This window comes from Lactuca saligna, chromosome 8 (genome assembly GCF_052625555.1).
Source record: "Lactuca saligna cultivar CGN05327 chromosome 8, ASM5262555v1, whole genome shotgun sequence".
Classification (NCBI taxonomy): Eukaryota; Viridiplantae; Streptophyta; class Magnoliopsida; order Asterales; family Asteraceae; genus Lactuca; species Lactuca saligna.
Window position 1 is genome coordinate 21,539,330 of NC_136424.1, and position 26,160 is coordinate 21,565,489.

Consider the following 26,160-nt stretch of genomic DNA (forward strand, 5'->3'; position numbering starts at 1 on the left):
ATGGGGAATGAAGTAAAAGGAGTTGCGAGTTGCGATTCTTGAAAAAAAAACAAGTTGGTAGTTGATGATATTATTTTGTGTAATGCCCAATTTTTCGTACCAGGTACACCCTAAAATTTATTTACTTACAACGTTATAAAACACTTTTATGTACACCAACACATTGGAATACAAGAAGTTATTACCAAGAATCGTACTACATCAAGTAAACATTTTGTTTAGTATATTCATTGTAATGTTCTTAAACTTCAACCCCTAACTTTATTTACTTTCAAGAGTTTCAAAATCGATTGTCAAAATCGATTTTCAATGTAAGGCTAACTCCGACTAGTAGATTTACTCACTTGATAAGACCCACATTGTCAAAATCGATTTTCAATGTGAATTGGGGTTGGGGTCTATGAAAAAAGAGGCTAAATCAAGAGATGGAGCAGAGATTCTCCCTCTATCTTTGATTTTGAGTTTGTAGGTTCCATTAAATGCTTTGATTTCTGTTGGTATCTAGATTTGACTTACAATGTGCCGATAGGAATAGTGGGGATGTGAGGAATGTAGTGGTGGAAAGAATGATGGGTGAAAGTGGTGTCGTAGATCTGTTGGGCGGCGAGAATGTAGTATTTACAGATGAGGGGATGGATAGTGGTTGGAGAAGGAAAATGTGGGGAAATATAGTTCATGTGGGCAATGAGAAAGAAATAAAAGGATGAATGAGACGTATATTTATTAACAACATTATTTTAATAAATAAGTTAATAATAAAAAACAGTTCAAACAATCCATAAAGAAATATTAATAATTTCATATTGGTCAAGACTAGGGGTGTTAACGGGGCGGTTCGGTTCGGATAATAATAAAATTGTGAACCGTCATCACGGGGAGGGTACTTCATGTGCACAAACCGAAACCGAACCGAACCGTATAAAGGCGGGTAACCACGGTTCGGTTCACGGGTACCCGTTAAATATAAAAATTTAAATTCAATTAAAATTACAAACTTCATTCCAACGATTTCTTTCTAAAAATTACTAAATCCAAAGAATTATAAAAACATAATAAAGATCAAATAACATACAATATAATTGGTATAATAAATATAAAAATAAAAATAGAAGAAAACATAACGTAGAAGTGTAAAATTGGAATAGCCGATCATGATATTTGTTTGGGATATGGCTAAAAGTTCAATGAAAATGAATAATATTATATATATATATATATATATATATATATATATATATATATATATATATATATATATATATATATATATATATATATATATCAAGCGGTTCAGTTCGGTTATCCGCGGATACCTAAGTATCAAAACCAAAACCGACCCGTTGATATCCGGTTTTTTCGGTTTCGGTTTTTTATGTTTCGGATTTTTTCGGTTTCGGATCGGCCGGTTCGGCTCGGTTTTACGGTTTTGCGGTTTTTTTGCACACCCCTAGTCAAGACCAAAATTGAAACAAACACAAATATCAAAGACCATCTTAGGCCCTGTTTGTTTTTCATATGACCGAGTTGGGTAAGACGTATTGGGTTGATTCGGTCAACAATAGTTGTTTGATATAAGAACTTGATCCATCTGACTCGAAAATAAGCATATGACCGGGAAATGGATTCAATACCAGCTGACTGAGGAAAACAAGAAACGTTTCCATCCCATTACCCTTGTCCTAACACAACGCCTCATTTCTCTTGCAACCAACAAGAATCCTCCAAAAAGCACCGATCGAAGTTCCTCTTCGTCTCATCAGGTATGCATCGATTTCTCCCTCCTCATCTAATAATAGTTCCGATTTCTACCATGAACGATTGTTGCTGTCTCGATTTCTACATCTATTTCATCTATTATTCCCGATTTCTGCATCGATTTCATCAAATATTCCCGATTTCTGCATCGATTTCTGCCATAGTTGTAACTGTTGCTATGAAGTTTGTAATAGATTAGGTAAACTCACTTTTCTTTTCTTTTTAATTTCATCAGATAAAGATCATTGCATTCTTTTTATTGGGTTGTTTATTGAAAATGCTTGGGATTACAACTGTGTGTAGCAGGGTCAATGGTTGGTGTTTGTTATGTGCGTGTGTTTGGTGGTTGCAATCATAACAGTTGGCGTGAGTTGTGTCATGTGGACTTATGAAAGTGGATTGAAGATTGGAAGATTGGTATTAAAATGTTAAATTGAATTGAAGGATTTCATTACAAAATGCATTACTATGTACAATGCTTCCCGAAGTTGTCTGGAATTCAGTGGTGATGGATATTGACAATATTGCCCTTTTTGGAAATCATGAACAAAGTTGTAATCTAGGGTGAAAAGTTATTGATGATTGAAATATGGCTGCAAAACTGAGGTTTTATGAGGTTCTATTGTTGTTGAAAGTTTTTTCCTATTAGAATTTTGATTGTTCTATTGTTGTTGAAAGTTTTTTTTTTTTTTTTTTTTTTTTCCTGTTGAACTTTTGACTTTTGTTGTTGAGATTGATAAATGTTCAGAATTTGCAATTGATTTGGTTGTTGTTCAGTTCATGTTTGCTGTTCATTTGATCATTTGCTAATGATGTTGATAAATTTATATGTTTATTGATTTTTTTGATTATGTTCTTGATGAATGCATCCCTTTGCTTATTATTGTTGAAAGGGTAAAATAGTCATTTTCATTAGTAAGCATATGTAGTCAGATTAACAAGCAAACAACATAATTTCTTACTCAATCAGGATTTCTTACCTAGACAGATCTTTCCCAGTAGCGCTTTTTCAGTCAGCAACTATTAAACGGGGCCTTAATTAAAAATTCTTTATAGGGCCAACCATACAAACTATCCAAACCACGGGACCATTCATATAATTTCCATTTTCTTTTTGTATTTATTTGAACTAAAATAAAATAAATAATAAAAGTAAAATACTCATTTAAAGTCGTTCAAAATTTTGAATATCAAACCCACCAAAAGAAACCTGATAGTCATTACTAACAAAAGCTCTCAACACATCCTTAATTATTAAATGGTGGTGGCTGCATCAAAATCAGTCGGGTTTACTATGAGCCAAAGTCATCTCAAGCATACATAACGTTGCTAACAAACTTGATAGTCATTACTCTATGAAATCAACTGCAGGGGCCTGGAACAATATTGCAAATATCGAAAAGGAACTAGTCAAAATGGGCATCCCTACCACCGATGTCATAAAAAAACATGAGGTGTCAAACGGAAACTCTTGGACCTGCACCCTCACGGAAGATGGGAGTTACCAGGTGCGTGCACTTAGACATGTGCTTGAAGTAAACAATAGTATAGATGAAAGAAAACTCTGGTGGATTAAAGAAGTACCAATCAAAGTGACATGCTTTGTGTGGAGGGCAAAGTTAGGATGAATCCCCACTACCTCGACTCTATCCACTCGAGGTATCAATCTTCCCTCTACATCTTGCTGCCAATGTGGACATAATGATGAAAATGACATCCATGTATTGGTGCAATGCCCATTCGCAAAAACTGTTCTGAAAGGGATCTTTCACTAGTGTCAAATAGCATTGGTTGACTTTCAGTTGGTAAACGAGGTTCTAGACTATGCTTCAAACTGGGGAAATTACCCAAAAAAAGAAGAGGAGACTAATGGTCATCTGTTATGGGACTTTATGGTGTATATGGAAGGCAATGAATGAAAGAGTATTCAACAACAAAAAGGTGTGTGCCACGAAAGTTGTTGATATCATTATATCATCGACTTTCTTATGGTTCAAGCATAGAATTGAAAAAAATGATGTCATATGGCCAAAATGGATTTCATATCCATTTAGCAGCATGTAATGGTATGTTTTATTTTTTTAAACTGGTACTCTGTTTCCCCTTAGCTTCTTGCTAGGTCGGGTTTGCTTTTCCTTTATTAATACATCTCTCTTTTGCCGGTTCAAAAAAAAATCCACCAAAAGAAAATTAGATTTTGGGCTAGCGGAGGCGAGCATAGAAAAAAAAAAGTAAAAAAATGACAAAAATGCAAAAATGGTCCCTGTGGTTTGTCATTTTTTGTGGATATGGTCCAAACCTTTTAAAAATTGGATTTCTGGTCCTTATTGAAAGGTTTGTTTGTGGAACAAGTCCCTGGGGTTAACAGCCGTTTGTTTGTGGCTGTTAAACCCCTCACGTGCATTGCACACGAGGGCATAAATGTCTTTTTACTTGAGGGACCATTTTTACAATTCTTGAAATAATATATAAAGACTTCCCCAACGTTCTTCCCCAACGTTCAAGTTCTTCCCCAAACGTTGTTCTGCAACTTTCAAGTTGTTCTTCATTCTCTCTTCCATCTGTCATCTCTCTTTGTTAACAGTCGGGGTGTCAGTTAATCACACGATGGTTCTCTGTTTTGTGGTAAGTTTGCTGTTGTTAAATGCTCATGGACACCGAAGAACCCAGACAGACGTTTCTATGCTTGCCCTCAAAAGGTAAAGAAATTCGTTTGCACCCATTTTGATTTGTAATCAAATAACATTTGTTATCTTCCCCTTTTTGAAGGATTCTGCTTGTCGCTTCATCGGATGGGTTGATCCCCCCATGTGTGAAAGGTCTAAAGTCATTATTCCTGGACTATTGAGAAATATTAATCGAATGCAAGCTTGGTGCACAGCTCTAAAGATCATGTTGCTGGCTAGTTGGGTGTTTTTTGTGATTTTGTTCATAAGGTCTGTTTAGGTTTAGGTAATAGGTCAATGGGGTGGGTTTTTATTTGTTGAAGATCGATAAAAGTGTGGTTTTTTGGTGGATTAATGGTTTTTGGTACTTTGACCTAGGTTCTTTGTAGTTGTTTGTAAGGTCAAAGTAAGTTGTTTATGTAGTAAATGACTTCCTGATATAAATATGAATTTTATGGAATTGCTTATGTTGTTTGTAAGGTTATTTGTAGTTTTTGCTTATGGAATTGCTTATGTTGTTTGTAAGGTTCTTTGTATGAATTCCAATCAGTTGGTTGTACTTAACAACTGCTTTTTGTCCCAGCATCTCATTTTCCAAATCTTCATTTTCTTCATCATCAAAGTCAATGGCAAGAAATTTGGACAACTGTTGATTTTTCTCTTGCTTTGACAAAAATGGATTTTATGGAATTGCTTATTTTGTTTGTAAGGTTCTTTGTAGTTTTTGTAAGGTGAAAGAAATGTTAATGTGAATAATTGACTGTAATGGTTATAATAAACAATAATAACCAAAAACCATAATAACCAAGGCTGCAATTACATAATAGACTACAAGCATATAGTGCAATTACATTATCCCAAAATATGCAACCATATATATATGTTCTAATACTTATCATACTAATGAAAACCAAAATAACCATAAGTCATAAGTTTTTTAACATCAAAACACTTCCAAAAGTAGCAAATAACATCTGCCAAAACAAGCACAACCTTGATCTTCAACTTCCACCTAACTTCCACCTCCTTGACCTTTGCATGTCCTTGAGTTGTGACCTTTGTTTTTGCATTTTGCACATGTTACACTGAAATATTTCCTTGTTAATTTTTGAACTCCATCAGGACCCACTTTACAGCCTTCTTCCTGACTTACACCATGAGTACCAATCTAACTTTGACTCCCTCTTTGACTCTGACTCAATTTTTCATCCTCACTTTTCTTCCTCTTCTTTGTAGGCCTACCTGGTTGCTTATGATGTATTGAAGGGATAAGTGTTGTGGGACACAAACTTTTAGGCCACATTATTCTTCCTTTTATGGGCTCTACCTTATAGGAATATGCATTCTTCCATGTATCCAACCAGTATACCTTATTGACCCACCTGTAAATATCACCAACATCCTCTGATTTCTTGGTCATTTCATAAAGGGTTGCAATGGCATGTTTACATGGGATGCCTATTAGCTCCCACTTCCTGCAAGTACATGTGTTGTTCCTAACATCTACAACATGTTGGTCTTGCCATACCCTAGTGACTTGGTATTTCTCACCCCCATTCCACCTAGTAATGTAATGTGATGCATGAGACTTGTTTACATCCAATATGGTTGTTGCAGTGGGTGTTAAAGGCCCTTTTGCCTTGTCCATCACCTTCATAACATTACAGATTCTATTCATCAGGTATTGTCTAATATACTCCAAACAACCTATGATAGGCTTATCTCTTCCCTCTATTATCTTGCTGTTAAATACCTCACAAAGGTTGTTTAACAGTATATCAGAGATTGCTCTGCCTGTTAAAAAAATTAACATATTCTTTGAAGTACAAGTACACATTTAACATATAGTAATTTATGGTAATTTATGTACCTGTAATATGGCTTCTTGCCTAGTGTTTTGGAGGAATCTTTCTAAGCCATTCACATGTCTCCTTGTCATAGTTGCTAAATTCTTTCAATGAATGCTCAAATTCAGGTACAGTGGTTGCAGTTGCACATCTCCATAAATGATCCTTGTACTCTTTCAATTTCCATTTCACTCTCATGTTCTGATGTATGTGCCTGAGACAATACCTGTGCTCAACACATGGGAATAGTTGGGCTATTGCTGGTATTAAACCCTAGAACAATAACAAAAATTAAGTATTTAGTTTATATAATAATAAGTAATTAATAATACAAGTTAGAAAGAGATACCTTTTGTCGATCTATGATAAAAGTAAAGTTAGAGTTTGAACCAAGATCCAAGTCTTCTCCTAAACACTGCAAGAACCGTACCCAACTACTTTTGTTCTCTGTCTCAACAATGGCATAAGCAAGGGGGTAAATACCAATGTTAGAGTCCAACCCAACTGCTGTTAGAACCTGCCCAGGAAATGGTCCTTTCATATGCGCACCATTAAAACCCAAAAGATCCCTGAGGCCAGCCTTAAAACCTTTTTTCAGGGGACCTAAGCAAATGTAGATTCTTTTAAACCTCCTCGTTGGGTTTGATGGGTTTTGTTCACTGTAAACATCAATCTTGACAGTTGTGTCAACATTGGTTGCTTGCAATTCAAGGACATAGTCCCTCAAGATCTCATATTGTTTCGTATAGTCACCTTCCACGATCTTAGTAGCAATAGCCTTGGCCCTGAATACTTTGTCAATAGAAATACCTACCTCGAAGTCCTTTTGAAGTTGTTCCTGCAATGCTCGAAGAGGAATCCCTGGATTCATGTCGATTTGGTCCATGATTCGCTTGGATATAAAAGTAGCAGTGCAAGATCTAATCTTCCTACTTTGAAGGAAAGTATGGTTGTCATTTAATGTCCTTACAAACCAGGGAGATTCTGTGTTTGACCTAGAAGCATGAAGGAACCAACTACAGTTTACTTTTTCTGAATTTACCTCTTTGCCCTTGGTTTTATTTTTGGGATTAAGGCCAACCACCCCACTTGCATTGATGACAGGGACTACACCTCTACACAATGCCCGAAGTCTAAGCTTGTCATTCTTTTTATAATATAAATTCCTCCTAGTTTCTAGTGCGTGCATGTCAATTTTTTCTTTCAATTCTTTCTTTGATTTAAACTTTTGCCCAACATAAAAACTAGCCTTATAGACATTGCCAAGACTGCATCTTTTCTCCTTAGCCAGATTTTTAAGAACACATCTTCTTTTCCTTTCATCTTCTAACCCTTCATCTAAAGAATCCCATCTATCATTGTCAATGACTTCTATGTCCTCATGTTCATCATTTGTCCCAACCCCGTTATGAAACCCATCCATTTGAACACAACCATAATCCTTATCAAGATTGAGGTTAAAGTCAGTCATATCCACCTCCACTTCTGATACATTGTTTTCATCATCAACAAGTTCATCATATTGTTCTTCTGATTGTTGCCTAAGATCATCACTGTCAGTAGACTTTTCATGTTCAGACTGATGGTCTTCAACATTCTCATCTTTTGGTGGTTGATAATGTTCTCCATAAAAAGGATCAAAGTGATCATGAGAAAAGTTCTCATAATGAAATTCATCATAATCAAAGTTATCATGGTCACCACCTTGATCTTGTACCACATCATCCATGTTGGCATGCTCAACCTCTTGATCTTGAACCACATCATTCATGTTAGCATGCTCACCAGCTTGATCTTGTACCACATCATCTAATTTAGGATTCTCACCACCTTGATCTTGTACAACATCATCCAATTTAGCATGATCACCACCTTGATCTTCTACTACATCATCCAATTCAACTAAACAAAGCTTTTTGGCACAAGAACTTTGACCAACTATTGAGTTCACCCTTCCATTTCTTCTATACTGTGGTGAAACTTGTGTAGGGACTTTGTCAAAGAGTATCAAGGACATATACCCTGCCAACTGTGTTTGATCATTAGCTTCATCTATCATTGGGGTTTTATCCTTTGCTGGTACTTGAGGTACATTTGCTTCTTTTGGAAGATCACCATCACAGAGCTCCTTAATAATAACTTTTTGCTTTCCTTTTGGAGACATAAAACAGGTCAGCAAATTAGTTTTTCCATGTTCTGTATACACTTCAATGACCTTGTTATCTCCAATATACTGAGCCAAATTCAAGACATCATTATCATTCCCTAAAGCTCTGAGGCCAAAATCCAAGTCTTCATGAGGAATCCTAAAATGGTAATATATTACAGGGGGTACAGAGTAACCTAGCTCTAGCATCATTGCGTCTAGTTCATGAACTGAGAACTCATCAATGTCTACTAAATCAATATATCACACTTCACCTTTAACATATTTCGTGTTTGGAAGCTTCGTAAAATTTCCACCATGGTGTAGCTTTATGCTGAACATTGTTGGTACACGCTCTACAAGATACAAAAAACATTAAGTAAGAAATTATCAGATGTTTGTATTTTTGGCTCTGTTCTTCAGATCATCAAGAAACCTAACACAATTTCATAAACAGAGGATAAGTGAAACTAACCATATTCATTTGTGATGTCATACGTCTCGCCTTTTGGCCTAATCGCCCACATTACGAACACCATTTACAGTTGAAAAGCAAAAACAAGTAAACACCTTGGACCAAATCTTGATTAGGGTTTTTGCGTTCAAAACGAATGACGAAGAAGATGGAAGTGGAAGAGATAACTAAATATTTTGTGATTTTGTGTGTAATATGACGCTAAAACTGTAACAAGCGGGTTTATTTCAGGAATTGTAAAAATGGTCCCTCAAGTAAAAAGACATTTATGCCCTCGTGTGCAATGCACGTGAGGGGTTTAACAACCACAGACAAACGGTTGTTAACCCCATGGACTTGTTCCACAAACAAACTTTTCAATAAGGACCAGAAATTCAATTTTTAAAAGGTTGGACCATATCCACAAAAAATGTCAAACCACAGGGACCATTTTTGCATTTTTGTCTAAAAAAATAGACAGAAACTGTACGTTTTTTAAACCATCGGGTTTATTGTATAATCAATAATTTTAATGAAGTTAAATAAAATTCGTTTACCCCTAGACTCGACCTCTACTATTATACAGTTTCTTGGCAGCTCACGTCGGGCTTTGCCTCTCTCTGGCTCCGCCCGCAGTTTCAGAGAAAATAATCCGTCATCTTATAACAAGATTCAATAAACCCTTTTTCAGAACCCTAAATTCAAAACCCAAACTTACATATAACAGTATCGAACCCCTCTCCAATTCGATGCTAATCCGAAGGTTTTGTTCCTCTATCCCCCATTTCAATCTCAGCCCAGTTCCTCTTACCAAAAAACCCACCAACCATCTCTTCGTCTTCAACAAATTTACTCCACGAACACCAAACTCCCAAACCCCCAAGTCAATTTCTAGTATGGGCGAATCCCGGAGACCCGCTGCCGCCCCAATTCCGGCAGTGGAAACCGCCGACCGAATGGAGTTGTACCGCGCTCTGGAAACATCGGTAGGTTCATCGTTCAGTTTAGAGCCATTAGCTCCAAAGCCAAGACCTTTGATTGTAGTAATCAGTGGGCCTAGTGGTGTGGGGAAAGACTGTTTGATAAAAAGACTGAGAGAAGTTCGAGAAAACATCCACTTTGTTGTCACAGCAACGAGCAGGCCGATGAGAGCAGGTGAAGTTAATGGAAAAGATTACTATTTTGTTAGTAAAGAAGAGTTCTTAACAATGGTAGAAAACGATGAGCTTTTAGAGTATGCATTAGTGTATGGGGATTACAAAGGGATACCAAAACAGCAGATTAGGGATTACATGGCAAAAGGGCATGACATTATATTGAGAGTAGACATACAGGGTGCTGCTACTTTAAGAAAGATTCTTGGGGATTCTGCTGTGTTCTTGTTTCTTGTGGCTGAAAGTGAGAGTGAGTTGGTGATGAGGTTGATTGACAGGAAGACAGAGAGTAAGGAAGCATTGCTGGTGAGGGTTGCTACAGCTAAAGAAGAGTTGAAGCAGATGAAGAATTTTGATTATGTGGTTGTGAATGCTGAAGGGAAGTTAGAGAATTGTGTTAAAATGGTGGAATCGATCATGGATGCAGAGAAAGCTAAAGTGTGGCAAAAGAGAGCAATGATTTAGGCACAAATACAATGACAATGTATGTTTTCTACTTCTTTTATTCTCTAAAATGCTTTCTGGTTGAATAGTGAAGTGGATGCTTGTTTTAAGAGCCATTGTTATTGGTCATTTTAGTTTTGATCCATATTCTAACCATAAAAATATATAATCCAAAAGCTTGTTTTAGTGAGTTTTTGATTGGATTTTATGCATTATACACTCAAATTAGTAAAGGAGCTTCTAAGGGAAGGAAATGACCTATTTTTAATGGATTTGCACTTCAAATCAAAGGTTTTATCCTCAAAGTTATTCTCTTTGATAATGAATTGAAGTTAGGATTCGTGGTGATTACTGATTAGGGGGTGATGAATAATTCATGATGCATGTTGGAATTGTTAAATCTTCAAGAATCAAAGTGTTGACTTCGTGATGTTGTAGTCAAACTTTTGGTTACATGATTTGTTGATGATATTTTTCGAATATGATGATGGAATTGTGTCAAATGACACTCAATTGTAAATGAATGGAAGAATGTTTGTGCAGTTTCATCAACTTTTAAAAAGTAGGTTGCCTAAATTAAAACTTACTTGTCTAATTTGGTAATTGACAAGAAATCATTCTTGTTGGACATGAAAAGGGATGAAAAGATTGATGTAGTTAATACCTATCATTATTCTGATGGATTTGGGTTGCTTGGAATTCAAAATCGAAAAGTATGTGATAAATGTCACTTTTTATGGATATGATATAACTTGTATGTCCCCAAACTCATTATCAAACAATGTTCATTCTAGTAGGGAAACATAGAATAATATTAAACAGTGTTCCTTGTTTTGGGATATACATTATACAATCATTAAAAACAAAAATATGTTACAAAAGTGTTTCTTTGTGTGTTCTCAATTACAAACAAACATAGAAAAATAATGAAGATTTGTTTCTTTGTTTGTTCTCCATTCGAAACATACAAACGTAGAAAAATGTTAAAAGGGTTTTTAAGTTTGCCTAATTGATCCGCTAATTAACCATTACCGACTTCATAATTCAGTCAATTTGCAAAGTGAAAAAAATAAATAAAGAGAAAATGCACTTGGAGCATCGTATAAAAAGAAAATCTTGCTCAATGATTAATAATTCGTTAAAGATCGGCTTCCGAAAGAACTACAAATATTGTTGAATGATTTCAGATATGGATGTGTAGGTTCCAAACGATAATGAGATCACACCAATTGCAATGATTAATACGCACATTGATACCTACCAATACAAAAAAAAAAAAAAAAATCAATATTTGAATTCATTTTTTTCTAAAACATGTTCAAAGCTTATAAAAATCACATATGATACCTGGAAACGTGTCACATTGCCTCTTAAGATGCGCAAAAAGCAAGCACAAGGAAATATCAATGACTGGAATTACAAAAAAATAAAAAAGAACATTAATTAGTTTTTGTAATTTGCTCTTTTTACCGATATAGGCAATGTATTTTATTTTTTACCCATTATATAAAGTAAATTGCTATTAAAAACATAGAAAGAGGACTTACCACCAACATTGAGAGTAAAGATCCAATCAATGACATCACCAGACCTGTGATAAGAAGAGTGTAAATAATAATAGTTTATCCAAAATCATTAATTTGTAAAAAATATAATATAGATTGAAATAGTTAATGAAATGTAAGAGGAAAGAAAGGTTTACCAAAAAAGGGAACAGAAAGGGCGACGATTAAAGTAGAGATCACTAATGCTGTTCTAATGAGGATTGAGTAGACGTGTGACTTTGAATGTTTTGATGGTATTAATTCCTCCAAACTTTTAGCCACTGGGGATATTACTAACGCATATGTGATTATTTCTTGTTAAGATAAAATACAAAATAACATTCACACAAAAAAAGCAAGAATCCAAGAGGCTTTACGGAAAAAGGATATTTGGTTACTGGAGTGATCACCTAAAAGAGAAGAATTTTTTTATAGAAATGAGTAAAAAAATAAAAATAAAAAGAAATTACACAAGTAAGAATTTATATACCGTAGCCCAAATAGCAATCTTGGAAGCAAGTAAATTTGGCGGGAGGTTGAGAGTGAATTGTGATTCTGTTGATTCTCCAAACATCATGTATCCCATTATCGCAACTCCAGCATAAATTAAAGTACATATCCCAAAGCTTCAACAACAAAAAAGAAAAAAAAAAAACACAATTACCATTTTACGGTTTTACCCTTTTGGGTAATTTAAGTGTTTGTGTTATTTTTGAATTACCTGGCTAAAATGACAAGAGGATATTGACTCTTTTTTTCCATGGACATATAGATATTAGGAAGAACAGCATGTCCTGCATAACAGTAACCATACATCCCAATAGACACAGGCAAAGTCGATAGATTTAACATTTTTGTAGTTTCCATTTGATACCCAATGTTATCCACCAAACCGATCCAAAACAAGGAACATACCAAAATAATTATTACAAAAACTCCTCCAGCTGCAACAATAAAAAAAAAAGATAAAGGGTAATATAGTCATTTACTATTCTACTTGTACTTACTTATATACATATTCTGAACTAACCGGAGATGTAACTGAGAACACTCAAGTCGCGAAGCCAAACAGTAGGAAGCACAACAAGAGTGATGGTAATTGCGAAGAAAGAATGTGAATTTATTTGGTGTCCTCCAATGATTAGATTTGTATTTGGGAATAAAGAAGATATGTTATCACTCTCCAAGATTATGAATTCAACACATGACGCCTGTTGAAACCGAATTGAAAACCAAGTGATCATGAGATTAATATACTTATAATAGAATAAACAATGCGTAGGATTTTGTTAGGGATACTTACATACAACTCCACATACAAAACTATCTGCAACAAAAGAATTACACAAGGTTAAGTAAGTATTCTTTTTTTTTTTTTTTTTTTAAATATAAAATTAAAAATTAAACTTACAGAGACGAGTAGGCGTCCGGGTATGCCAAAGGCGGCTTCACCGATATCTGGATAAGTCTGAAGTCTAGGGTGAGTATCTAAGCAGTCACGGAGGAGGAGACCAGTGTAGAAACAAAGAACACAAAAGATGAACATTATAGATAATCCAAACCATCCACCTTCTTTCACTGCATATGGAGTAGAAAGAAGTGCTACTCCACAAAGTAGATTTACACCTACAAGATTACAAATCAACATATTTTGAGACCTACGACAAATAATAATAATAAATAACTTATATACATACCATTAACCACAGCTTGGGCGAATGAACTCTGTTTAATCTGAGATTTCTGATGTTGTGACAACTTTCTAGCAGAAGATGTCCATTGAGAATGAAGTGAATGATCAGAAGGATGATGGTGATGGTTGTCTGCCAAAGGTGGCAACAGAGGGTTGCCTAAACTGGTGGTTATTTTGGGATTTTGTCTCCTTTTAGGTGATGATGAAAGGAATGAACCACCTAATGATGATAATGGAGGAGACCCTAGAAAGCTCAGACTCGGAGATGCTACAGTACCTAACAGATCCATCGACTTCCTGAAAAATATTACAAATATTGATCACACTGATGAAATTATGCCTTTCAATGACGAAAGCGGAAGGGTTTGTTGGTTATACCTGTAACTTCGAGGCCATGATGGATCCGAAGATTGAGGTTCATCGCCGGCATTGTTAGAGGAATCAAAATCCTGCTCATCATCATTGGCTTTGTTCCGGGAATCATCGTCATCACCTCCATCAAAATCATTATCTCCATCTCTATCTAAATCCTTATCTTCATCGATCTCCTTGTTTTCGCTATCGACTAAAAGGATGCAGTCGGATTCCCCCGTAGTCTTCATTACCCTTCAACCTTCGATCCTTAGAAAACCGCGTCTCTTGCGATAAGCTTCAAAACAGTATCCTGAAAATACGATCGACAAGAGAATGACGTCGAATTAATCGACGAGGGTTTTTTTTGGCACGAAGTTTTTTAATCAAATCGTAAATAAACATCAATGCGTCGATACAGCATGGAGTTCTAGAGAAACAATTGAAAGCTATAAAATCGTACGATGAACCACGAAATAATGTGAAACGATATTCGATTACCAGAATAGCAATCACTAGGGTTTTAATGTGAATTTCGAATTCATTAGGGAAACGCAACTCTATTTGATTGTGATTCTCTACAACATGGACGCATGAAGAGATACGTACGCAGTATTGAAAGGGTTGAAATTGAGGCAAAACTATTGCTGTTAATGTTCTTACATGCAACAAAACTCCAACAGTTTCACGGAATTATAGAGCGAGAATCTTCTATTGATGCGAAAATCTGGGAAACAGAGGAGAGATAAGAACAGATGGAGAGTGCTCTGTTTCGGAATTCTGCTAGCAACTCTTTATGTATATATAGTGTAGATGATTGGACAGCAAGGCAGCCTTATGAAAAAAAAAAAAAAAATAGAATAAATCTTATAAAGTTATCAAGAAAAATTCGATCATAAATAGAATTTTGTAATTTTTGCATTTTTTTTTTTGCCATTGGTTAGGGTATGTTACCATTTATTGCCTCCGTTTTTTTTTAAAAAAAAATTATAAAATGTAATGTTTAGTAATTAAAATAAATAACATAATTACAAAAACATTAATTAATATAACATAATATTTCATTAAAATAAAAAAACATAACAATACATTAAATTTAAAAAACATAACATGAAATTTAAAAATAACTAAAATAATGAAATAGAAATTATAATTCAAATAAGATAAAAGCTTTCAATAACATGATCTTTAATATCATTGTATAAGGCTCATATCAATTTGATTAAATCTAAAGCCAACAATTCAATTTGGTCTTGCTTTTATTCATTTTGTTACCAAAAAAAAAAAAAAAAAAAAAGAGAGAGAGAGAGAGAGAAAACTTAGTATGTATTGCTAGACAATCCTTGGTAGAGCTTATTTATGATTTGGTGCTTAATCTTGGTAAATGAACAAATGGAGGTTCTTTTCTAAAATATTAAACAAAAGTTTTTCCCTTGCATTTTTAACGGTGGTGTTATTATTTTAGTGTGGATTGTAAAAGGCATAGAAAATTTGAGTATACGATGAATTGTATATTAGTTTATATGTTTTATGGGATTTATAGGTAATAAGGTATATGATTATATGTAAATAAGATAGGTATATATTTATTAAAAGTGGATGAATATTTAGAAAGGGGAGATTTTCTTTTTATCCTTTGGAACTCAACGACGACTTCTCACCGATGAAGGATTGTCGACGATCAAGGGGAGTGTTTGTCACTAACATTAAGTGCCACATGGGATGCCGATGACATCATATCCTCCACTCCGTATAGCTTTATAATTAGACCTATCAATTTGATACACAATACGACTCACACGCCACGAGTTTTTCGTGTACAACGTTTAGAAATTTTTGTTTATATGTTCGTGTCGACACGGGTTTTAAATTCGTGTTTCGTGTATTATACATGTTAAACACATTTACATATTAACATGTGTGAGCTAAATTCGTATAATACACGACATGTATAAATATGATTATAGACCTAGAGATATAGGACACGTGACATTTACAAACATAGATTAAATGCATGTTTTTCTAGCTTAAAAAATGGTATTGGATAATGCATGTATAAATTCATGCAAATCAATGTTTTCATGTAACACGGTTAAAAATGTATATATTCATAACGTGTCTCGTGTCATACTGATTAATTATGTGTCATGTTTGTGTTTGATACTCAAACATGTTTTACAATTAGTGTCTCTTGTGTTTGTATTTCACACATTCGTATCTTGTGAATTCATGTGTGACATATATAAATGCACAAAAACTTATAATTGAAACTAAAATAGAGAACAATGAAATAACAAGGTACATATATAAAAACTTGATGGTGAAAATAATTAAGTAACATAAAAATACTCTATAAAAATAATAGTTATAATTTTCAAACAAGTATAACATTACATATAAAGACAAAAACATATGACGAAACGTGTTCATAATGAATTATCCAGCTTACTTCTTTAAACTAATTCTTACTCTAAAAGTCAATATTTTAACTACTTTTATGCAGGCGTGAATACACATATAATCTTAACCACCATGATTGCATATGGTGACCTTGATGGTGACAAAAATATAATAGGGGAAATTACAAAACTAATATATATATATATATATATATATATATATATATATATATATATATATATATATATATATATATTATTTTTAGTTTTTAGATAAAAATGAGCATTTTTTTTTTCAAATTAACTACTGTGATTAAAAAACCTACGGTCAACGCATGGTTGAATATGGTCACCTTTGTGTTGACTATTATTTCGAACAATGAGCTGCTGTATCGTGGGATATCTAATGTTTCAGGACATGTTATTTTTGCTCATTTTTGTGTTTTTGAACTTACAAAAAAAATTCACAATGCAGCCTTCAAAGAAGGACCAAGTATTTCTTTGAATCTTTGATTTTTTTTTCTTTGTTTTTTCTTGTTTGCGATGAATTCAATACATACGTTTTTTCTGGAAAAAAAATCAAAAAATAACCCAATAGACTTCATACCTATAGTGTACAAGTATTCAATGTACAAAACATGCGTTAATTGCTTGTACACCATAGACTCCTTATGAAACCTATGGTTTTCGTAAATTGTTTTTTGTTTTTTCTTTTTTTAGATCATATACAATGACATATAATTATGATATGGTGATTTTAAAAAAAGTGCAAAAGAAATATAAGGGAAATTGTAGGTTTTACAAGTAATTAATGTATGTTTTATGCATTGACTGTTTGTACACCGTAGGTTCTTATGAAACCTTATGGTTTGGAAAACTGTAGATTTATTAAAGGATACTGTAGGTTATTTAGAAACTTACGGTTTCATATGGTATTTGAAAAAAAAAAAAAATCTTATACACTCATACAGAAGTATGAAGCCGAAATAGTAGGCCATTTGAGATACTATTTTAGAATAATTAATTTTTTTGTTCATTTCCCCAAATATAAAAAGAACGTTAACCATCCTATTCCAAATACACAACAATATATCTTTTCATAATATTGAATGCTTCGTTATACTACACTTTAACTCCGATAATTACACACGTCACATGATGATGGTGACAAAGCCATAAAATGAATATTACACACCCAATTCCAAAGTCTAAATATAAAATAAAGAAATTTCTTCAAAACATTGCATGTGTTAGTTCTAAAACACATCAATTCCGATTGTCACGTACGGCGAAGGTGACAAATCCATAAATGTGAACAGTACCAGGGGTTTCGAAGATGACATGGGCAAATATATATATATATATATATATATATATATATATATATATATATATATATATATATATATATATATATATACTAGTAGTCTACCCGCACGATGCAACAGCGAAAAACTGTTTTTTCGGCGATTAGCTTTCATCGATAATTACTTTCTTTTGGTAGGCGTTTTTGGAAATTGTTTTTTTCGCTATTACTTTACTTTCAACAAGAAGTGGATAATTTCTTTGCTGCAAAACGTATCATAGTTTGAAGTATATGTGAGCATAATAACCCAAATACGAAGCCATATCTGAATTAGACAAATCATTTTTAAAATAATTTGTGTAGTTTCTAATTATTCTTATCGGTTATATATGATTTTGTTTTCGTACAAAATTAACAGATGTGTTATGTTTAATTAAGATATATAATTTGCAATTATGTATGTTCGAAACATGGCAACGCTAGATGCAGGGTATAGTTAATATTAAGTGCAATAATATCGATTTATAGTGACTGTAAAAGTTTATTCAAAGTTATATGATATTTATTATTGATTTCCTTTGAATTCAATACAATTTTAAGAGTCTTAAACTTACTGTTACAAAATTTAATATATAAATCATTCATACAATATCTAAGACTTTTAACCATTCAATAAGTAGAAGAAGTTTAGATAAGTTTCAAACACTAATCAAAAGATTGGAACTTATGTAATTAACATGATATGAACGTTGATATTGAATACTTGTGTAATTAATAGAATATAAACATTGAAAAACAAATCAAAATTAGACTTTTTGAGCATTGCTAAAAAGTATACAAAATGAAAGAGGTACTTTGTATATGCATTAAAAACATGACCATGTCCAACACTACAGTGTGCTCTACAAACTAAGCTAAGGCCGGGTTGATGGCATTTACTCAAAATTATAAACCAACTATATTACTCTTATCTTTTTAATCTTGTTAATCCCTCTTACGGACCACAACCTGCACAATAATAAGATTAAAATAGTTCGCAATAGTTACATAAATACATTTATGTCTTTTTTCAACCCAATGCATGTTCTGCACCAAATCCACTCTACATGGAATTGAGTAACTTCTCCCTCAAGCACCTAATGTCTACCATACTTTAAAACATGGTTGCTATACTTGGTTCTACACATGATAAGACCACCCATGAACTTTTGTAAAAAGAAAACTAATGCGAAAGAAAACACAAGTAGATTAACTTTAATTTTGACTATTTGGTTAAAATATTCATCTCGTTTAATGATATAAAAGAATCAATGATGATTTTTTTAATATAAAATTGTGACTTTATGTTGCAATCTTTGAGCTCAAGTATCCAAATAAAATAGGAAGGGTAACAACAAATGATGTTAAAATGGTTTTAAATTTGGATTAAACATTGTAAACATCAAAATGAATTGCAACCACCAATATAATTTAGACTAAGAAGTTACAACTCTTGATTAAAACATATAAGCAAAATTTATAAAATTGATCTGTGGCAACTACTTTTCATAATTTTTGTCAAAGGGTAATAGTTATTTAGGAGATAGTCATCTCTGACGATCTGACTACTCCAAACCTTTCGGTAGGTATATAAAGCTCTTCCGACCTACAAGTCCAGTTAGAAAAACACAATAAGATAATCACAATGAATGTAAATAAGAAAAGGTTAAACAAAAACCAAAAAAAACATTGATAATCCAAGAAAATATGCAGCCTAATCACAACCATATTGACTTGATAGGTATAATATCGAGGGAAAAGGGTTTACTTGCAATGTTATGGAAATATTATGAACCAAAAGGTGCCAATATTCTACTCAATGTGCCTCCATCGCTCGCCACCGTATCCTCTTCTGGGTGGGCTTCTTGGTCGACCTCCATGTCCTCTAAGTGGAGAATTGGGCTTTGGTCGACTATACATGTGCATGGTTCAATCTAGTAGGATCTGGTGGAATGAAATTCATGAAGAATAGAGAGGTGATTAACCAATTCTTGCTATAACTAACCTATCAGATAGAAGCAAGTGATGGCATTAGGTTGTGTGGTTACATTAGAAGTTCATGGAAGAAAATTAACCAAATCTTGCTATAATTACCTAAATCGCTTTTCTATACCACAAGTGATGATTGTATTAGGATCTCACATGCCATTCAAGTTAGTACCAATAAGAGTGATAATTGCTATCAGTTCTATCTTCAAAACATAACATTTAAAGCTACAAATCAGTAAAAACAACTTAAATAAAAAAACCATCTAGATAAATATTTCCTAATTCCTTGATTGTATATAAAAAGACCATACCCATACTTGAGTTTAAGAAAACAATTCGAGAAGATCTGTCCATATAACTATTCCACCATATCCAATAAACCCAAATAAATTTATTTTGAAGTACCTAAAATCAAAGACAAACAAAGAACCAATTTATTAAGATAAGATATTATCATGAAAATTCGATAAATGGTAGAAATTATCAGGTCTCCCAGAGTCCTCAACTCCAGCAATTCTGCAACATCTTATAAAACATACATTATATGGTCTGTTTTACCTCTATGTATACTAAGTGTTCCTACTAATTTACCATAAAAGAATAAAAAAAAAGGAATTTGACTTACTAATGAGGGAATTATAATGGAAATTGAAAAAGGGTTCAAACCATACATGATGAAGGCAAGACCTGATTAAAACATATGTTCTTGGCACAAAATGAGAAAACTGAACAAATCTGATCATGTTGAAACAACAAGTACTGATTTCAATTTTTGTGATTATATAGTAAAATAGTTAAAGAACCCACAAAATATACAATTTCACCATATATGTATAAGCAACTCTTATCCCACCTCGTCGATCCTCACAACGAGACTATCCATACTCTCAAACCTAAGTTTAACCGTTTTACCTAATCCATACTCCCGGATCAGAAATGAATGACTTTACCTAATCCATACTCTCAGATTAATGACGCATGGTTATTCCTAATCCATACTCTCGGACTAGGGGCGAATGAATAATCCATACTCTCGGATTAATGACGAATGACTATGCTTAATCCATACTCTCGGACTAGGCACAGATTACTATGTCTTAATCCATACTCATGGACTAAGGACAACTGACTGTGTCTTAATCCATACTCGTAAGAAAATACTACCCAATATTTTTCATAATTAATTTAGGTCTACCCTTTATCCTAAATCATCATATATAATCAGTTATGTTCTTTAACATGTATTTTAGGCAACATCAATTAATTCGCACATAAACATATAATTAATACTTCAATCAATAATTGTATTAAAATCATGTTCATGAAATGGACTATGCACTCACTTGATTAGGTGGTGACTCGGTACTCGGACAACACTTCGTTATCTCAGAACAATTTTCCTTTGACAAAACCTAATATCAATACCACGGGGGTTTAGTTTAGTATTTACCGAGACTAATTTAATAGTCTAGCTGTTATTATTATTATATAAGCGTTAAAACACTATATAACTCATAATAATAAACCAGATAGTTATTTTAAGGTCCTAATAATGTTACTATAAGAAGCTATATTAAAGAGAGAGTTTAAAGAGAGAAAGAAGAGGGTTGAGGGGTGAGGAAATGAGGGAACCCGACACCTCTATTTATAGGGTGAAATCCTGACGGACTCGCCGAGTCAGTGCCACGTGTCATCACCTGATGGCTTTTCTTGGGGAGAAAGTCTTGGCCCATATTCAACCACGTCACCCCTATTGCTGCAGCACCTTGTCGACTTCTAAACCTCGTAACTTTCACATACAATCTCTATTTTCGACGTTCTTTTTTTCCACGCGTAGGTAAAAACAAGATATACAATTTTAATTTAGACTCCGTCGGCTAATTCTTGACCGGTCTTAAATTTAACAGTAGGAGGAGTTTAGACTGTTAAATGACCGCGAAGAATTCGTAACTCCTTCATACGGACTCCGTTTTCGTCTGTCTTTTTACCGTTGAGTTCCTATTAATGAGATCTTCAACTCTCATTTAGATCACGTAAACCAAAAACCGCTAAAACTAAAATTCAAATTTCGGGCTGTACACTGCTAAGCCGAAACTTTGAAAAATCATAACTTCGTCATACGAAGTCAGATTTGGGCGTTCTTCTTATGGATTTTCTCGTTTTAACATACTCTACGAATTTGGTTTAGACTACTAAGGCTAAAAATTCTTCTACCATAAATTCACTTTTTACGCTTCCCGGTGCCGTGCCGGTTTTGTTGTAAAACTTCGGCGGGCCATAAGTTATTCGTTATAACTTGAATTTCGACGTTCTTTATATATACGGAGCCGTTAAGACATATTCTACAACTTAGTTAAGATTATTTAATCTAAATAATCTTTTTTTGAAAAGTCATTTTCGACCCCTATTATCTCTAATTTGACTAGCCCGGATCTACGGGCGTTACAACAATTATCTTGCTAGTGTTAAATGTGCTCCCCTACGAAGAACTGTACTCGCTTAAGTGTGGATCACCACTTTGTTGGTTGGAAATTGGTGATACCAATTAATGAGGCTTGATATTGTTCAAGAAACCACCAATAAAATCATGATAATACATGACAGCCTAAAAGGTGTTTGCGATCATAAGAAGTACTATGCTAATAAGTGTAGGAAACCCTTGGAATTCCAAGTTGGAAATAAAGTACCTTTAAAAGTATTGCCATGGGAAAAAATTGTACGCTTTGGAAAAACAGGAAAACTAATTCCTCGCTATGTAGGACCCTTCGATATTATTGAATTGGTCGGTCGAGTGACATTAACGCTCAAGATACCAGAAGAACTTAGTGCGATACAGGACACATTCCATGTGTCGAACCTCAAAAAGTGCTTGGCGGAGGAATCTTTGAACGTACCTCTCGAGGACCTACAATTTAATAATCGAATAAAATTCGTGGATGAACTTATAGATATCATCAATCAGGAAGTTAAACAGCTTAAACAAAGCAGAATCCTAATTGTGAACGTTCGTTGGAATTCTCAGCACATACCTGTGTTACATGGGAACAGGAGGATTTCATGAAGAACAAATATCCTCAACTATTTTCTATGTATGAACCAGTAGTACTACCAGTTGAATTTCGAGACGAAATTCCCATAACTGCGGGAGACTGTGACATCTCTCAAAACTCGGGATAGTACTCAACTCGAACCTCACCATCATTATGTGTGAACATAACTTGGTTCTAGATGCCACCAGATGAACTAGGTCGTGATCTAATAGATCCCTTGGAACAATTAGTTGGAACTTATCTTATGCTGGGCTTTCACATGGATTTGTGAATGCATCAACTAGGTTATAAAGTGCTAAAACTAAACACCAAACCATGTAGTTTAGATCAAAGCTCAAGGGTAAGTTAAATACCCTGATTGTCTAATTAGGACACTCCAAATGATTAACAAGTTTAACTATTTAAACAAATGTGAATTAAATATATGTTGATTTTGATATATATATATATATATATATATATATATATATATATATATATATATATATATATATATATATATACTACTTAAAACTCTCCATCAACCATCAAAAGTTAGTAATATTTTTTTTATTATATTATATGTTATTTATTATATATAGAAATTAACATATGTTTTATATAAAATTTACACAACTTAAAACAATATATAAAACCATCAATTAATGGTAGGTGTAACCAATTATTTAAAACTATTATATTTAATAACAGTATAAATTAACTATAGGTTTGCATTGTTAATAACATTGATTTTTCATGTATAAATATTCAATCATAACTTCTTAAAAGTTATTATTTTATCTTTATAATTATATTCTTTCGCAACACTTGATATGGAAGCTCTTTGGATAGTTAATTCAAGTTGTATTAGATACCTTGTTGGTATTTTTTTCCTAATTACTATATTTGTGAAATTTGTATAAGACACTTTTTAGGTTTATGTTTATTATTTGTTGTTGAAATAACAATGTGGTATTTGTTGTCTTGGATATTTTCATCATTCTGTATAGAAAAAATATGAATTTTAGTAATCTTTCTATAATTTTTTTCCAAATTGCGTTTTACCAATTAATTAATGATATAAGCATGTCTCTAAACCATCCATATAATATGTCTCTAAAGATTATGCGTCTGAAATATGTATCAAAAATGATCCATCGATAACGTCATAAGAAAATAACCATTAGTGATTTTGCTGACCGATAATGACATATTTGTGGTCGAAAATTGTCCCTTTTATGTAGTAATGTATTATATATCTTCACCTTATAGAAATGGAAATCATTTACTACAGTACAAACTATTGATCCAAAGTATTGATCAAACCATACTAATGTTTGAATCCCTCATAAATTGTAAATTCCCATTAGTATATCGATCCAACCCATTCCCACATTAGCATCTAACCTCAAATCAGCATATTCTAATTATCCAGATCCACTTCATTAGTCTTCCAAGGTAGTATCGGTCATTTGATATTTATTCCTTCTTAGTAGGTTAATATCTTTTTCCTTTATAAGAGAATGCAATGTTAAACAAAGAAAACTCACATATATATATATATATATATATATATATATATATATATATATATATATATATATATATATATATATATATATATATATATATATATATATGCACACACACACTACAAGAAATGTGACCTATAGGGACGACAAATGTCGTCTCTATAGGTTAAAAAGTCGTCTCAATAGGTGTCCGGGACGACATGTCGTCCCTATAGCTCTCATCACCATAGCCCCGTTGCAATAGATAGCTTTTGCCATCGTTATAGATATCATCGCAGTAGGCTACCTTTAGAGACGACATGTTGTCCATGTTGGTTCGTCACTATATGTTTGTAGTTTCCATAAATAAGGTTTCAGAGACAGCATGTCGTCTCCATAGATACGGCTACAGAGAAGACATGTTGTCTCCATATATAAATCTATTTCAGACACCATATAACATCATATAACAACAATACATTGTCATAGTTGATGCATTTGTAGGGACAATGTGTCATCTGTGACATCCCCAAAATCACGGCCAGAAAAGACCGGTTTTGTTTATACTTTATTTCAAAATCAGAGTTATCTTTTAATAAAAGGGTTGCGGAATTTGTCCCAAACAATAATATGATAAAGATTTATCAAAAGCATTTCCATAGAAATGTATTTCATTAAAAGACTCGGGATGTCATGTTCGTACATATCAAAAGTATAAACAGTACAATATAAGCCTTACTACATTATGTCATATCTACAGGCCTATATCCGTAATCCCTCGTCCAAAACATCACACCTATGCTCATGCGCCACTACCTGTAATACATAAAACTGAGTGGGTCAGGCTTGGGAGCCTGGTGAGCACATAGGGTTTTCAACCCACAATAAATAAGTTTATTAATTTCATCAATCAACAATAACCCGATTACCCGTTCCCGTTATCCTCACTTTACGTCCCTAAACACCTATCATAAGGGACCTAGCCTAAGGATCATCATCGGGACGGACACTAGTGCTAAGGGGATTCCTCAACAATAAATGTCCTAATAGGCAACCATGTGGGGGATGGAGTACACCGGTGAACACATCGTTCACAACACCTACAGGTTGCGAGCCTGTTAGTATTCCACTGGACTGTCTAGAAGAGTCCGTGGTCATCATCTATACTCCGCTAGATGACTGGATCAACAACAACAACATCGAGGCCTCTCATCATTTTATCACACATCACCTATTACATCTACCCATGTTTTACTCCAACATTTTCGTAGATATAAAATACATATACAGTTTAAATCATTGAAAACATGTATAACAACATTCATCTGGCATAGATAGCAAGTATTCAGATAATATGCACACATAGCACGTAATTTATATAGAATACTTCATATCTATGTGTAACTTGAAAGTAACTATGCACTCACTTGAGTAGGTGGTGACTCAGCACTCGGACAGCGCTTCGATACTCTCAAAACGATATTCTTTCGATAAAACCTAGTACCGATACCACTAGGGTTTAGTCTAACGATAACCGCGACAAATTAATTAGTCTGACTATTATTAAGCATTAATAACGCTCAATATAACTCATAATAATAGCCCAAATAATTATTTTAAGGACCTAATAACATTCCTATAATTATTTGAAAGCTATATTAAAAATTGCGTAAGCGTAGCATACTTACAGCGAATTTGATCAAAAACCGGAACTTAATTGGAGCAGCGTTTCGAAACCGAAAAACTCCTTTTTCTCGGGACTCCGGGAGCCTCGGGGCTTCCCTAGGGTGCTAGGGGTTTAACTAGGGCTTAGGGGTGGTTTGGGGTTGTAGA

General features: G+C 33.6%; 2 protein-coding genes across 3 annotated transcripts; one reads left to right on the forward strand and one right to left on the reverse strand.

Annotated features, from left to right (window-relative positions):
- Positions 1–9,431: 9,431 nt before the first annotated feature.
- LOC145009337 (P-loop containing nucleoside triphosphate hydrolases superfamily protein) lies at positions 9,432–10,576 on the forward strand. The gene has a single exon (XM_078968045.1). It carries the CDS (start codon positions 9,618–9,620, stop codon positions 10,485–10,487), a length of 870 nt encoding a protein of 289 aa, XP_078824171.1. The 5' UTR covers positions 9,432–9,617; the 3' UTR covers positions 10,488–10,576.
- Positions 10,577–11,567: 991 nt separating this feature from the next.
- Positions 11,568–14,837, reverse strand: LOC145009336 (amino acid transporter AVT1B-like). Of its 2 annotated transcripts, XM_078968044.1 has the most exons (13): positions 14,718–14,837; positions 14,082–14,367; positions 13,708–14,000; positions 13,422–13,636; positions 13,314–13,337; positions 13,041–13,221; positions 12,732–12,954; positions 12,501–12,636; positions 12,401–12,420; positions 12,169–12,314; positions 12,014–12,057; positions 11,814–11,876; positions 11,568–11,723 (listed from the first exon to the last, which is right to left on the reverse strand). In XM_078968044.1, exons 2-13 carry the CDS (start codon positions 14,303–14,305, stop codon positions 11,628–11,630), a joined length of 1,665 nt encoding a protein of 554 aa, XP_078824170.1. In that variant the 5' UTR covers positions 14,306–14,367; positions 14,718–14,837; the 3' UTR covers positions 11,568–11,627. The 2 variants fall into 2 exon arrangements, with proteins under 2 accessions (XP_078824170.1, XP_078824169.1); XM_078968043.1 differs by lacking the exons at positions 11,568–11,723; positions 11,814–11,876; positions 12,014–12,057; positions 14,718–14,837 and adding an exon at positions 14,556–14,697 and having other exon boundaries at positions 12,206–12,420.
- Between the last annotated feature and the right edge of the window lie 11,323 nt (positions 14,838–26,160).